General features: G+C 50.3%; 2 protein-coding genes across 2 annotated transcripts in view; one reads left to right on the forward strand and one right to left on the reverse strand.

Moving 5' to 3' along the window:
• LOC121835559 (hsc70-interacting protein-like) overlaps positions 1–16,402 on the forward strand; it is a 36,118-nt gene that overhangs the window by 9,806 nt on the left and 9,910 nt on the right. The window contains exon 9 of the mRNA XM_042289957.1: positions 459–561. Within this exon, the coding sequence (XP_042145891.1) occupies positions 459–561 (103 nt within the window). The remainder of the gene's footprint in view (positions 1–458; positions 562–16,402) is intronic.
• LOC121835558 (cilia- and flagella-associated protein 251-like) lies at positions 1,520–15,198 on the reverse strand. The gene is made up of 7 exons (XM_042289956.1): positions 14,546–15,198; positions 10,372–10,401; positions 9,173–9,392; positions 6,586–6,733; positions 4,416–4,896; positions 3,798–3,914; positions 1,520–3,707 (listed from the first exon to the last, which is right to left on the reverse strand). The coding sequence occupies exons 1-7, from the start codon at positions 14,640–14,642 to the stop codon at positions 3,493–3,495; spliced, it is 1,308 nt and encodes a 435-aa protein (XP_042145890.1). The 5' UTR covers positions 14,643–15,198; the 3' UTR covers positions 1,520–3,492.

Here is a 16,402-nt window from a genome sequence, read left to right on the forward strand (position 1 = left end):
GAGCGCAGGCGTTGCGGCGGACCGGTTTTGAGCGGTGTCGCCTGTTTTCCGTTGGAGGATACAAATCCAGGAGACGGTACCACAACGAACTCCCGATTTTTGGTATTTCAAAAAGAAAGGCCGTAGTGCGTTCGCAATTGCGTTAAAAAACATGTTTTAGGATTGCCGTAATTAAATGTTGTAGAGATGTCGCCTACAAAGCTTCTAAATTTCATGATTCTTGACGTCACCGATCAAAAGGAGCGAGGAGGCGAGAGGCAGGAAAATCAAACGCCAAAAATAAAAAGGCGCGCGCGCGGGCGGGAAAATTTTTTTTCGCGATGCGGTTTTTTTTGCGTGTCTATGACTGCAACTTGCATCGTTTTAGACAATAAAAATAAATACGACCTTTGGGGTGTCAGTGCCCCTTTAAGTGAGTCTTTCTGGAAGCTGATGTTGCTTGTCTTCTATGCTTCCAGGCTGCTTGGGAACTGGGAAGAAGCGGCCAAGGATCTTGCCATGGCCTGCAAGCTGGACTACACGGACGAGGCCAACGAGTGGCTCAAGGAGGTGATGCCGAACGTGAGTTTTTTTTTGTTTTTTTTATCCTTACGGTGATTTCAGTCTTGGTCATAGCCGAGCGCTGAGTCACGCTTGCACAGTTCAATGAGAGATGGGATCGAAGGACAGACAAGCTGTTCCAGTGGGTGGAGACTGCATGCGTCATCATGGAGGGTAGTGCGGTGAAGGAGGTTGGTGGGGTGTCGATGCAGGTTTGGGTCATCGTTCGCATGATGACACGGGTACACTTTTTGCATTTTTTGACAAACGTTGCTAAAGGAAGTCTCAATTAATGTATTAAGGACCAGCTCTCAATGTACTTTCGTCTCTGTGGCACGTAACCTCGGTGGTGACGTCAGAGTGTTCATGTGACACTGACGTCAGGTGACACCAGGATGTTGCATTGTGACGTCATGTCAGGCGGTTCCATGACGTCGTATGAAACCGTGACATCATGCAACGCTGACGTCACGTCACATGACCACATGCTTTGCTGATGGTCACGTGACACTGACATTGCGTGACACTGTGACGTTATGGTTTCACATGGTCATGTGATATTAGATTGCACATCTATAAATACCGTTCATCTAGGGCTCCTTTGGGGCATACCAAAGAGACGGGCGGATTTCTTGCCTTTCTGACCCATGCTTGTCCCTGGTGACTTCAGAAATCGCCTTGTTTCACTTTTTGTCCAGAACAGGGTCGGGCTCGAATTTTATGCCCGTTTCTTTCTGCGGTGACGGTAGGAGTAACTTTTTTGACGTTGCTTGAATGACAACTCTGCTGCCTTGCAAAGGAGTAACTACTCTATGGTTTCGGTAGTCAATACTTGGGGCAGGTCTATCGTTGAGCCCAGGCAGTCCGAAACTACCACAGTGCGTAGCCAGAATGGTTCAGTCGTTGGTGTTTGCTGAATCTACACAGCCGCTGTGGTTGCTTTTTGAGCAACCAGAGCAGCTTTGAACAACCACAACCCATTGTTATGGCAGTTTTATTCACATCAGCTTTTATTTCATATTGGAAGATCTCGTTTAACACGGCCATATTATCACAGGCTTGAATATTTCATAGAGTTGCTTTGCCACAAGGTTTGTTTTGTGACATGGTTGTGACACTTCTGAACTAAGCTGTATGGTTAGTTGAGAAGTAGATGCTAAGTAATTGCCAAGTTTTGCTGAGATTGGGTTGTTAGTGAACAGGGAATGTCTTTCATTTGGCAACTTTCTGACGAGAATAAAAGAAAAAAAAAATCTGACCCATCATTCTCATTTTTTTTTAATTTTAAGAAGCATTACTCTGCCATCTGGTATGTTACCTCCTGTCCTTGTTAATTTCAACGTGCCATCAAACCATCACCTGCCAAATTATACTAGCTTGTCATCCGGCATTGTGGTCATTGATTGTTGGGGAACCATCTTTACTGGGCAGTACTGGAGTGCTGTCTACATGCAAGGAACTGTTCACCAAGAACATTGAAACCTCCACTGAGGATAGTCGACTTCATGCCTTTGTATGAGGTGACTTGGCACCAAATGGAACTATGGGTATTCATGGAATTCCTCTAGTTTCCTGTTGAGGCCATACCAGTCTGTACTACGGGCAACCTTGGGTATTTAGTGAAGCATTTGTGGAGCTACCCTAAATTTCTCGGTGAGCATCTGCTCATTCGCAGTCCATGAAGGTGCATCTACTCTACCCAAACAACAGTGCCTTCCTGAAAAAAAAAAGGATTCCCACAAAACTGGCTTTTCATCCACCACTGGCAGCCAAAAGAGCGAGTCTTCAGAGAAAACCCGCTGTCAGGTCCGTCCCCCAGTTATTGGCCACACCAGAAAGTTGAACCTTTTTGCAGCTCCAGCGACGGAAGCTTGTGGACGTAGCTCATGCTGCGTGCACGCTTTTTTTTTTTTTGCCCAGCGAACGACCACTTAAAGCCAGTAGCGGTCACAGTGTCGGAGCTCCAGAAGAGCTCAACTTTCTAGCCGCGGCCACGACGCCATACTTCCGACATCGTTGGGACGTTTGTTCTCGAGATCAATAAGCGGCAGTTTCTCCTCAGCTGCGTCGCTCCTCGGCACCCATCGGCACCGGAACCTGACCGGTGGCCGACTTCTCGTGGTCCTTCTTGAGCTTTGTCTTGTCGTTGTACTTGCCCAGAAGCTGTGGCAGGTCGTAAGCTATGGCAATGTCGAGCTTGTCCAGGGGGCACCCCTTGAAGTAGGTGCAGGTGTCGATCAGGGGCTTGAACTCGTACACTGGATTGAGCTTGAAGAACTTATAGTAGACCTGAGGGTCTGGCAGGTCGTAGCGGCTCACGTTGTTGAGCCGGCTGAGGCCCTCGAAGATGTTGTACTTGTTGGGCTCCTTGGTGATGGCCTCGGCAACCTTCTTTTTGCTGCCGAAGATGCCCTTCTGCTTGTAGAAGGTGCTGAGGTAGCAGTCGACGAGCTTGGCGTGGTTGCGGACGCGCACCGCATGTCGGCGCGCATAGGCGATGGTGTTCTCGACGCGCTCGTCCATGATCTCGCGGAGGTGGTCGAGCAGCGCAAGCTCCTGCTCGTGGAAGAACTCTGCGGGAGTTCCGGCGTGGTAGGGCCTCGAGGTCATAGAGACGGTGTGGATGACAGGGGCCTCGCTGCTGCCCAGGAGCGGGGACACGTTCCACAGGAGTTGGCCCGTGACGCGCATAATGTCGTGCGGCTGGACAAAGTCGGCCTTGTTAAGGAGGAACCGCGTCTGCGCCTCGCGCCCTTTCAGCTGGTCGAGGAGTGTGGCCATCTCCTCGCCGATCTCGAGCTTGCTGGGATCGAAGACGACATAGATGGCGTCGGCGCGATCAATGAACCACTGGAAGGCGTCGTTGAACGGGTAGTTCTCTACCTTGCGCTTGTCGAGTATGCCGGGTGTGTCCACGATGGTGACCTGGAATGAGGAAGAGGGGATCGCCGCTTACCAAGCGAAATTTGGACGTTGTGCACGACAACGACTTGCCTTTTGCAGAAGTGGATGTGGCAGCCCGATACCCCTGAAGTGGTCCAGGAACCCCTGTCCAAACTTGTTGACGCTCGAAAACGCCCAGTGGGCGGCCATCTCGGTGCCGCTAGCCCGCTGCAGCTTGTCGGCGTAGTGGACGATGGTGAAGTCTATGTCCGTCGGTTGGGGGCCTGCGGTGTCGGGAAAGACGCGTTGAACTGGGGCTCGGCTCCATTCCATGCATTTCTGTTTATGAACAGAACGGTGTTTGAAGTGTGTACCTGTCTTGAGGCCTGCCTTGGTATGCTCCGTTCCGAGCAGGTAGTTGATGACGCTACTTTTCCCGGCGCTCCACGGTCCCAAGAAAAGAGCCATCGGCTTGTTGAAGATTTCTGCATCTGAATAGGAAAAGATGGTGGAGCTTGTCATTATTGCATCGGTCGTGCACTGCACAGATATTGCTGTATAAAGCTTCATTGAAACATTTTTTGTGGTTAGATATGTTGGACACGGTCTGGACCGCTGAATGGCCGAAGATTACCCGATCTACTCTGCAAAGAAGTGGAAGACTGGCATTTCTAGTTTTACTCGCAAGGAATCATCAGAGAAACAGTTAAAGGCCAACATACAACTTCGGTATTCTGCAAGGAAGATAATCCTCTCAGCGCTTCTCTCCCCTAAGCTGTGAGAGGACCCAAATTGAGGCAAGGCAAAAAGTGGAGAGGATTTAGGAAAGGAGTAGGCCGGCAAAAGTGGAAAGCGCAAAGTGTACTTCAGTCTTTGAAGTTTTCTGGGTCATTTGACACAAGTCTTTGTTTTCTCGTGCAAATTATTTGTATCTGGCTCTTTTCTTTTTTCTGTTAGACTTCCAGGATATTGTGAACAGTGTTAAGTTTTACCTCCAAGCACTCTGGTGCTGATGTCCTTGAACTTGTAGAGCTTTTCCATGGGCTGAATGGCATTCACCGAGAGCTTCTTAAGCTCCTGCAGGATCTCTTGGATGAGGGCATCTTCTTCCTTGTCGTCGTCGCTGCCAATGTCCCTGAAGCCTAGCACGTCGGCGATGTGTTTGCGGGAGCGTGGTCCAGCCCGGACCTCTTCCTCCTCTTCCTGCTCTTGAGACTTGTCTCCCTCAGACGAGCCTCCTTCCTCTTCGGAGCCCTCGGGCTCCTCGGCTTCTAGTCCTGCATCTGCCTCGTCGCTGTTTTCTTCCTCTTCCTCCTCCTCCTCCTCCTCCTCCTCCTCTGGTGCATGCTCACCTTCCGTCTCTTCCCCACTATCAGCCTCCTCTTCCTCCTCCTCCTCTTCAGTGGCCCCTACCTCCTCTTCACTCTCTTCCTCCGCTTCGTGTCCGGTCGTCCCTCCTTCCTCGCTTGCCTCCTGCGGCCGAGGCTTAGGGTTAGTTTCGGCGACTTGCTCGAATGGCGGCCAATGTTCATGCAGTGCAGACTCTGGCATTTGCTCAAGTGCACGCTCTGCGCATGCATTAAGCGGCGTACGTGGCTCATTTATGGTGTGCTTTCTTGATAGAGAGGGGAAGAGACGAGCGTGAGCACCATTCTTGAGGAATGTTCAAGAATGGGGCAAGCTGGAACTGAAAGCGTCCACTACATGCAGCTCTGGACCTCCGCACTGCTGGACGTTTGCTGCTAGCTATGGTACTCTCTTTATGTGGCTTATCCTGCTACATCATGGAAGTGACTGCTTCTAAAGCAAGCGACCTGGTCACTGCTTGTTGCAGAAAAACCAGGTTTCTCCCACACGAACTTGGAGAGGTCCTCGCGTTGCCGCAACCGATCGGAGGTGCTGATGGCATGTGAAATATGGCCCGCTTTGCTGTTAGGGTGGTAGTCGTCAAGCTGACAGTTATGATCTATTTCCGGTTTTGACGCATCTTTTAGTATACACCTTGAACCACGGGCTCTAATAATACAATAAATTTCAAATGCTGTTGCCATATGCAGGTGCGGAGGACAGAGCTTGTGGACATGTGCCTCTATCTACAGATAGACATGGGCTTTCAGCTTTGCTTTTCTTGGAGTTTTATTTAAAGTTACGACGGTTGGCGGCATACATTTTGTTGGAGGTGAACAGTAGCAAATGCCAAGCGGTGAGATCACATCCAATCACGATAATCACCCCGTCGGGTATTCAATCCAATAGCAAAGACACGGGAGGGCACCAAATCGCTATCTAGGGCCGACAAACGAAACTCTCGCACCTGAGGTGTCGCTCTTACAGAAAGCATAGGCATTCATTCCGGTTATTACATTGCAATGCATCACACTGAAAGATCTCTGGGAGTGAGCATATAATGGTTACATCAAGTACTATGTCTTGTAAGTTACGGCCTTGGCCTGCTAGGCAAACGGTTAACCAGTTCTTCTCATGGGCATGACAACAGACATCCGATTGTCAGTCTCATTGTCATGTTTATGAGAAGAGCTTGCCAAGTGGTTGCCTAGACCCCCTTTCTGCCTTGGAAGTGGAACACAGCGACCACTGTGGGTCATTCAGGAGGTGTGTCACATGATCTTGCAAATCGGCAGAATGATTCACGGAATGCAAGGTCACGTGAGAGGCTCCCAGTGCCAGATTGGCAGGGCTACATGGCCCGTACCGTCTGCTGTGGTCCATTGCCAAGTTGAAACGGGGTGCACGGTAAAAATGTCCACACCTATATCGGTCTAAATGGTGGCCCAAGCCTAAGACTGTTAGTTTTAGTGTAAGTTTTCTACAAAAAGGTATCTTGGTGAGATTCTAGAGTCATCTTTAAGTTTTTTCTTGCGTCGACAAGTTTACACCAAGGTTATATTAGCCAACAGAGGTGTTAGTCCTGTGGCAAATGTCTACACGGAAAAAAAGTGTAAAATTGCTGTATTAGGGTAGGACTTGTGACTACTGGACAAACTGTCTAGTCTGCGAATGCAGGATTGTCGCAGTGGCACATTAGGGACATCTCTTGGTCTTTTTTGCTTTCTTTGCGGGTTTTGGCGCATCTCCGTCAGTCTTTGGCAGTTCTTTTTCAGTCTGCGCGACCGGTTTGCTCTTTCTTGGCTTGGCCTTTACCTCTTCGCTGTCGGCAAGTTCCGGTGCGTGCGCTTCTTCGTGTTCCTCCTCCGACTGGGCTGACGTGTCCTCAGCTTCGGCGTGTCGTGCTGCAGCCTTGCTGCCTCCGTGTCTGTGCTCTTCGGTCATGGACGCTTCTTCGTAGTCGCTGCGAGGAAGGAGAAAATGGCGTTTGAGGGGTCCGACAGAGGAAATTCAAAACACGTGAACCGCAAGACAGTCTTCACCCAGGACTGATTATGGGTGAAGTGGCTTTGCTGGAAAGCCATTACATTTTGGGGTAGACGCTTTGAAACCTTTGTCCCGCGTAAGGCCCATACTAATTTTTCCAGAAAGAGGCTAAACCCAGCAACAGGTGTGACATCGGGTAGGGTGGAACCTGCCTTGAAGTGAGATCATGGTGTCTTGCTGTGGAGACAGATGCCTTTTAGAAGCAAACTAAACATTTTTACACATCTTTTACCCTCCATCATTGCAACCAGTTTGTTTCATCATTGTAGATAAACTGAGCGAGAATGGTCAGACGTTGCAAATTCGCTTGGTCAATATCTAAAGAGCGGATAAACACTATAGGCTTGACGATGCTATTCTGTTGTCTGTGCTTGTACAAGCTTTGCTTGTGAATTCTCAGAAATGTTAGGAAACGGATTGATCACTGCCGACTACAAAACCTGCCACTGCTTGCTGCATCAAGGGCTGTCCAAACAGGAAACGCTTTCTGCTATGCACAGACAAAAAAAAAAAAAGTGCATGTTTCTTAAAAACTAACATTACGGCGCTCGCACTCATTGTCAATGAGGACATTAACGACGGAAACGGCCAAACAGCACTGCTTTCCTCCTCAGTGTCGTCCCCTCCCCTTTCTTGTTTTTGGGAGGTTAGGGACTGACAACAATAGCGGAGGCCCTGACGACAGCTAGCAGTATGTGTGAGTGGCTAGGTCCTACCCTACGTTATGGGTATGCTCCAAGGCTTTGTCCAAGGACGCTGACGGATGGTGACTTTCCGCCCGGCAAGAAACGTCCCAGAGTGGACCGGTAGCGGAGGCCCTGCTTCCGTCCAGCAAACGCTGTCCACAGCAGAAAACGTGTCCTGTATGGACAGCCCTTCACTTCTACTTGCAGCAGGTTTTACACTGCAGCCTTGCAACAGTCATGGACTTTCAGCATTGCCGGTCTAGCAACAGTGATACGTTGACGGGCGATTGAAGTCGTTTGTCGACGGCAATGGACGCTGTCGACCATCCCAGCCAATGCGGCTCCAAGAGCAAGCCACGTGACCTTTCTGATGGGTGAATACAAGAGATTATGGTGCGTGATGCACAAGGTCATGTAGCACACTTTTGGCGCATGATGGGATCTAGATTAGGTGGGTCAACATTCTTTTGCTTAGGGTGATGCCACTCTTTTTAATACCCGATGTTGACGGCACGTGATCACAGAGGAAAGGCAAAGGAATAATTGGGAATGCAAGTACAGCCGTAGCACTAGGCAATGTTACTAAAACACTCGGGCAACTCGCCCTTGAAACCTAGACTGCTGGCGTCCATCGAAACCGAGCTAAATTTGATAACAGCGCCACCTTTTAGCTACGAGTTGAAACATGTAAGTTGCTTTGTGACTGCTAGAGTCACTGAATGTTCCCAGAGTACCGACACCCCCAGGCTCAAGGTGCCAAGATGGCGGCTCTCTTTTTTCTTTAATGTGGTCACCTTGAGCTTTTAGAAAGCATGTTTTTGCATAAAAAGAAATGGAAAAAGCTGTTTTTGTAGGAAATTTCATTGGAGATAAGTACAGAATGACAGGAGCGTGATATTTGCATAAAAGGTTAGTTTAGAGGATTTTGGGGCACAATTAATATTGTTTTTATGCAGCCATGCCTCACTAGTGGCCTCAGGTAGCGCGTCCTGACCTGACTGCGTCCTATCTTCGGTGAATAATTGCGGCGCGTCCGTTTGGGAGACGGAGTTCGAAACCCTGTCCACCGTATATTTTCTGGTGCCAGAATGGCCGCTCAAAGCCAAAATTGAAAAGTAACGGCGGACGCTATTGAATATGCTACTGCGAGATGGCGCCACCGGCCCTTGGGCAATTCGACCTGAACGAATACGTGCAGCCGTGCAGTTCCATGAATTGCTGCTGCGGGAGAAATGGCGGCGTTGCGATCGCCATTAGTTCGGTTCTCGAGTACGGATCTGTGCCACTTTTTCAGAGTAGGCTCTATGGCAGTTTCCCAGCTTTGTTAAGAAGGTAGGGCGAGGGAAAGGAAGGTGGGAGAGAAGGATGCAGCGCTGGCGAGGGGAGAGGGTGTCCTCCTCCCGTCGTCAGCATTGCGTTAATTTCCTCCTCTCCCACCTTCCTTTCCCTCGCCCTACCTTCTTGAGTTGTCACCGACTATAGTAACCTTGCACTAGGGTACCTTCATGTGTGCTTTGCTTGGGGTATCGTAGTGTGACATGTGACCATTTTGCTTGCAGCGCTTTCTTTCTTTTTTTTTTTTTTTTTTGAAAAGAAAGGGGGGGGGGGGGGAGGGGGGTTTAAAGCTCCATGTACGTGTACGTATACGGGCCAATAGTGTTACCGCTCACCGGGCTTTCGAAGCCTCGTCGTCGTCGGTCGGAGCGCTGTCTTCGGCGGAATCGTCCCTCGGTTCGGCGGCGTGTCGTTGGACGTACTCCCGTACGGCGTCTTGTGCGAGTTTGCCGCAGTCCTCCAGAGAGAGCAGCACCGGTTTCGGGGGCTCCCTCGTCGCTTCCCTGGAGTGCCCTTTGTGCGGTGACTGCGGTGACCGGTAGACGTAGGTGCTGGCTGCGTTGTCAGAAAGGCAGTTACAGATCGCGGCGCTGTCAGCGCGAACGGACGGTCTCCCATGCAGCGATGCGATTGCAGCGCCACGTGACTCATCCTGCTGCCCTTCGCCGGCACGTGACGACTTTGGCCGACGTTGCACCAAAAGTTAATTTCTCATTCTGAAGTCCGAGACCCGCTACATTGTCGGTTTGTTAGGTTAGTCTACTATCTACTGATTTTTCTAACTACTTTCTGACCACGGCAAAAGTAACAATTGTCAAAGGATTCGTGCAAACTCTTCTATTTTCCCAACTTTTTAGCACAATCCTTCATGATGGAGAGAGCATGACGTCAGCCCTTCCGCAAACAATATTCTCGTGGAGAAGTGTCTTCTCCTAATATTTTTAACCTTCTCGCTTGCACTGACTGATCGAAATGTAGAGAGAGAGTTCGAAAAGCCGCGTCTGCTCGAGTCTCTAGTGAGAGCAGAATATCGAGTGTTTCTTCAGACTTGACGAAACATATAATTTTGTGTGAGAAATCTAACAAGACCAAGCTTGAGGAGGGTACTTTGGGCCGTTGATGAAGATGATCGGATTGACGATGACGTCGCAAGTGCGAGTAGGTGCAATGCCACCTAGAAGTCAAGGCCTGTACCATTCTGCCTATGACGTCACCGCTAGTGGATCCACGAAGCGCAACCTAGCTCGCGTCGCCGCGCGCGCGCGTCAGCGTCGCGCGGCGACGGCAAGGCACTACCGCTTTGTGGCGTATTCTCGTCTAGCGTGTTCGTCGCTTGGGGCGGGTCGGGGATGCACCGTTTATGACGTCATGAGCGTGCCTTTCGTCTGGGTGGTATGGCTTCGTGCTTCTCGGACTAAACGGTGATGCTTTTAAAAAGCGGGAAAATGGAACCCCGGGAAAAGTGTATCCAAGGGTGTCGATTACGTCGGCCCGATGTTTACGGTCGTAAGTCGAGCGAGAAATTTGAACTCACGATCGAAGCCGTCGTCCGCCGGCATGAATTCTGAAAGGAAAGAGAGGGAAAGGAAATTATTAAAAACTGGCATCTATTTCCTAGTCGTTTTTCGTTGGATTGGCACGGACCTCCTCTCATATGCCAAAATTATCCACAGCGTATTTTTCAATTCCTTCGGGTGAGGGGGGCGTTTATGCTGACTTTTTGCCACAGCTGCACTGGGGTTAGCTGATGCAGCGCCGTGACATACTAAAAAACGAGAGGCTTTTTTTTTTTTTTTTTGAGCATTATTGTTTTATATATTGTAAAAATAGTAGGTGGCTGTGGCGGGCTTTCATAAACAACTTGTTAAGCATACAGGTTATGCAGTTTAATAATCTTGTTTTTCTGTTGTTGTTTTTATGCATGTAGAGTTCAGTTTCCTATCCTGAACTAACTAAGCGAAGCCGGACTTGTGGTACGCTACATTCCACAGAACTATGGTCAACCAGGGATGTACGAGTATAGGCGGACTTATTAGTATCTTGTTACAAAACCGAAATGGCTAAATGGCGCGTGCACAGGAGGATGGGACCACCTACTAACGATAAAATTAATTAAAAAAGAAATTCAGTTGTTAGTAACGCGTGGTAGATTCTCTTCCTGTGTCTTTTGGCGCTTTCAGTCTTCTATGGATGATTCGCAGAGCTCTTAAATGCTGCACGATCCTCCACGCTTATCAAAATTCTATAGTTTCTAATTTCCCAATGGTACTTGCAGCATTCCTTCTCTCTCAGCCTCGATTTTTTTTTTTTTTTTTTTTTTGCTAATACTGGGTAGCAGGCGAGCGTGATGAGCAAGGCTGACTTCGTTTTTCCATCGTCTCGTCTTTTTATCTTTATCTGCGTAATGCAGTCTCATACGCTCAGCACTGCTTCGCTTTCCAACTTTATTGCGCTAGTTTAAAACCGTATGTCTAGGATATACTATTGCCAGCCGTATCGGAGCGAGCCATACATGCGTGGCTACGCACATTATTTGGTCAGAAGAGTCACCCGTGGCTCCCTCTGGAATGTTTTGTTTAGCCTTAGCCTCCTCTCTACTGACAAAGCCTGGCAGATCGTCACGAGAAGCGGCCACCGAAATTGGAAGAGGTAGAGCGGCAGACAACGGATGAGAGGAAAGAGCCACGTGACGGGCGCCCCGCTGCGGCGAGACGCCGAAACACACTTCTCTCGAGCGATGGAATGTCCGCTCGTACTCCTCGCGCTCCCGCTTCTTTTCTCGTCGGGTTTGAAAACCACGTTTCGGGCCCTCGCCGCTGCAAAAGCTGCGCGCTGACGTCCAGGTTCCCCGAGGAATGCTCTGGGCTACCAGATCCTCGCGCTCCAAATCGGCGGCCGGGCACTCTATGGCTCCGTCGTCGAGAACTGCCAGGCTTTGTGAGTATAGGAAGCTATGGTTTAGCGCTCTCGAAGCCTGAGGTGTGAGGGCGTAACTTTGCAGAAGGCTTTGTTTTCACGCGCACTCCCACGGGGAAGGCGCTTCGTAAACTCACGTGCTCGCGTCCGTGCATTTAACGGCGCCGCACAGCGCTCCTGTGGTATGTTGGCGAGATATATTTGTGCAGCTCCCTCCTATGGTTCCTACCACCGAATGAATGTGACGGCTCGGCCATTGTGGTGCTTGGAATCATTGTTGCAAGTTATCTGAAGCTTTATTACCCGAAATCGCGGAAAACGGTTTTCTGTTCCACATAAATGTGCGTACAGTCCCGCGGCACAGCTAAACGATATCGCCTGAGGTTTCTTCCTGCACATCGCGTATCTAAAGCTCAAGAAGTCGCATTTTTGAATTGGCCATCTTCATTTGCGTCCGTGCTCTTCACTAGGCACTGAAATGGCAGCGCCCACAAGAAAATTTAAGCACAGATTATCGAGTGACTAGTTTCTGTCGGTGCCGTCATGACTACGATTTGCCTCAATGGTTTGGCGACGTCGGTGCTAATTGCAAGAGAAAGTCTGATTGTGTGAGCGAAGAGTGTTCGGTGGAAGCATGTAATCGTCGTGTGCGGGACAGCAACACCGTCAATGACGCTAATCTAACATTAGACTTTTTTTGTTTGTTTTTTGAGATCATATAAATTATTTTAAAGACGCCGTAGTGAACTTTTGACCGAACGCGTTGGGCCGACTGCAGCAACGTTTTTGATCGTGCGCGTCGCTACGGGGGACCATATTTGAGCGTGTTGTTCATTGCTCATGCTCAGAACGAGCTCCCATTCATCGTTTCCTCGGTAGCACACACGTTTCCATGAGCGTCATCAGGATGTCTCTTGCAACGTTGCATGGGTTCTTGACGACGTTCATATAGGACATATATGTCGCTCCTGTCGTGGGAAAGTGCCTGCCATGAGAATGCAGCATCTTGAAATCGCACGGCAAGATGCTCCTCTCTTGGCCGGGTAATGCATGATTTGCGCTTACGTCGTCAGTTGCCATTATGGTGTCCTTGCTGCTGAGCGCGTATCTTTTAAAGCATCCATTGTGCACAGCCGATTTTGTCTTTCTCCAAAAGAACAAATAGGAATGACCACCAACATGGAGCGGTGACGTCACGTCCGAACCATGTATTGTATACAAATAGCCCTACCACGTGCATTGCTGAAGATGTGGAATACATCCAGCAACGTGGCCGTCATAACGTTCTCGGACAAGAAATATAACCGGGTGTCTCTTCTTCAGTCGTTCCAGCAATAGATGTTGGTTTGCCAGATATGTAGCTTGAGCTGGACGGCGTTCCTTTGAGTCTATTCGTGACCGGGTTAGCTTGAGGACTCCTGAACAACATCGCGGTCGTCGAAAGTAGGCCTAGAGAGCCTAGATCTAAGAGAGGGAGCAACTCAAACCACGGACTGTTTGCAATTTAATGGAGGACAGCTCTCGTGCCGATCGGTCGCTCGTGCGCATGCGTGTTTTGCTGCGTGGCGAGGGGAACAGTTGGTGGAGTGGCTGAGCAAAAGCCTGGAGACGCTTGTGGACGATAGATGCTTCGCCTTGCAGATTGAATTGCAAACGCGGTCCATAAACCACGTGACCTCGATGGAGCAGTCGGAAACACTCTGCCAATCTAGGCGCACTGCATAAGCCTTGCCGAAAGAGAATTTCGAAGGCCGAGTAAACGGACCACACCAATCGGAAGCGGGTCTCCCAGTGCACGTTGTTGATGGTGTCTTCGCGCCTTCATTCGCCTTTCCGGTCAGGAGGCCACGGTGTGGCATTTAGCGCGCGGGCGACCGCCACGAACGAGTGACGGACACCTTATTTTGGGACCGGGCTTATTTATAGAATGGAGGGCTCCGGGGCGCTTGGGCGACTACGGTGAAGGCGCGCTCGCACACGCGCTCGTCTGTGCGTTGGTAGTTGCAGTGACCCTATCATTACGGGTCCGTGTCGTCAGTGCTGCAAGTTTGTGGATCGGCCCAACCAATTTCACCTTGCGAGGCACGCCTGGTTGTCTGCAGTCATTCCACTTCCACGTTAATATATGTGTATCGGTTCGACGGTAACTCGTTGCGCTGGGGATGAAGGTCAGGTACTGGCATAGCAGGTGGTGGTGACCGATTATCAATTTAAAATCGGTCGGTGATGTTAACATATAAGTAAAATGCAGATAAGCCGCGCTGTTGCGTCGAATCGAGAGGGATGCGTTATTTGATTAGATAGACCAGAAGGAAAGATAGGGTCTGGGGCCGTATGAGTGACCCCTTTCTGCTCCGGATGGGCTACGGTTGCATGCATATAAACGCATACATAAATGTGGGAAGCGTGGAAGGTTGATATCGCACATATTTATACTATGTACAAAATTTGAGGCGGAAATTGCTGACTACCTGAAGGTTCAAATTAACGCTTTGAGACTCATTCGGGGGTCTTGTGGTACTTTCTGACACCCCAAATTGCATCGAAAAAAGTACAGCGTCAACTTGAACCGTGCCCCCCTACGTAACGGGCACGGGCACCGATGTTATAGGTAATAATTGAGAAGATAATGACTCCAAAGATCTTCATTGAGGACTAATGGTAACCTTGAGACAGAGACCCCCTTCTTGAAGCGAGGACAAGAGGCACGGTCAGGTTTGCGCGACCTTGAAGCTTTCGTCGCGGAGGTCACGAGAGGCAGACGGTCGCGACTGGCTCTTGGACGCACTCACCGTTCACCCATAGGGCAGCGATGCCGGCCAGCGCGACGATCATGATGAGCACGCCACGGGCGTCCACCGAGACCTTCTCCTGCGCCGTGGGAGCCATGGCCCCGGAGCTGGTCCGACCCCGGCCGACCTTCGCTGGTCCTCGAGTAGTCCTCGAGTAGTCTCGCTTCCCCTCTGTCCCCGACTAGTCGATATCCTGTCGGATGTCCTCGGCGACTAGAAGCAGCGTCGTCCCGCCTGCACCATGGGTGGTCTGCAAGAGGGAGACCCTGGAGGACCTAGCCCTTGGCGAAGAACGGCGCGTGCACGTTCTGGCGGGGACCTCTTCGGCTCCGGCGCCCGCGGGTGGAGGAGGCACCTCAGGGTTCGGTTTCGGCGTTCGGAGTCCGCTGTTTTCGTCGGGCGAGGGGAAGAAGGAGGGGGTGCAGCGGAGGGTACGAGGGGTGTCCCGCCTAAGTTTGGGACCCTTTGGTCGGGTGCCAGCCAGCCCGGCCGGGTCCTACGGACCGTCGCTGATGTGTTCTATACTTTGTCTCGCCGTAACTTATTGGCAAACGGCGAAGACTGCACGGTCCCGGTGAGCCAATCAGCGCGTCGGAGAGAGACACGTGACCGTACTCTATCTCGCTAGTTTTGCGCAGTGCTTTCGGAGCCACGGGCGGGAAAGAGTGGACAGTCGCTTTTGTACGGTGGGGTACATAAGCGACGTTTGGGACAAACGAAAGAGGGTCCGGGTACGCGGGGAGTTCTCTTTCCCCTCATCTCCAACTGCTTGGGTTACGCTTTCGCCACCGTCCCCTTTGGGTGAGGGCTGTCCCCACATGATTCGACTCCGCCTCTCTGAATGGCTAGAAAAGGGCCGCAGCGTTCGCTCTTTACTAAGTTACGGTGAAACGAAGTATGGTCCCTGCCCGTCCTGTTTTCTTGCGATCTTCTTTTTAGGCATTCCCCCCGGTGTCTCAGGTGTGTGTGTGTTTCTTTCGGCGTGCGAATAGCGGCGGCCCACTTCCTGTAATTCTAATTGTTGTCGGCCGGAATGGCGCTGGGCGAGGTGCGCCCTGACGGCAGCACTGGATGCTGCTTTGTGCGGGGATAAGGCGCGTGGGGGAGCCGCCATCTATCGAGCTGTCGAGTTTGAGCCATTCCGGCATTAAACGCTCGCTTCCTGCGTCGGCATGCGGGGAGATGCCTGTGATGTCAACATGTCCTTCGAAGGCTCCACGAGGAGAAAGAACTGAACGCCTGTGATTGGGTGAAGCCCGATTTGATGTGCTGCGGTCGAATCAATGTATGCCCGCGCCAAAATGTAGTTTGCGTTGTCAGTGTTTTTTTTTTTTTTGCGTCTGTATTTTTTTATTTGCGGAAGTTGCGTAGTTGAATTCGTAAGCCGGACTCGGGATACTTGGAAATTTCGACGTGTGTACATGTTATCTTTCTCATTACATGTCTTGTTTTGTTTGTTTCGCGGTTCAGGTGCAGTGCGGAAAAGGTATCGGATCGTTCGTTCGTATTGTTCTGCAGGGCGCGGAACAGTTGGCACAAACTCTTTATCGCAGCTCTTTTTTCCTTTCTTTTCTTATTTTTTGTCTCATGTGTGTGTGTGGAGCGGGGGCTCCATCATGCGACAAGGTGTTAAAGAGCGCTTCCCACCACTTATCAAAAAGAAAGATGACAATTGTGTTAGCGCACTATCTTTTTATTTACTTCAATTTACTTCAAAAATAATTGACGTTTCTGGGTGACTGTATTGGTTGTGATTGGTTGTGATGCGAGTTGGGCAAAAGAGTGTGCATATATGTCATGGTGACTTCAAATATAAACCAGTTGAGTTGGCGCCTGTCTTCGTGTCTTCTTTGTCCT

The sequence above is a fragment of the Ixodes scapularis genome, unplaced genomic scaffold (genome assembly GCF_016920785.2).
Source record: "Ixodes scapularis isolate PalLabHiFi unplaced genomic scaffold, ASM1692078v2 PGA_scaffold13__105_contigs__length_92229423, whole genome shotgun sequence".
NCBI lineage: Eukaryota > Metazoa > Arthropoda > Arachnida > Ixodida > Ixodidae > Ixodes > Ixodes scapularis.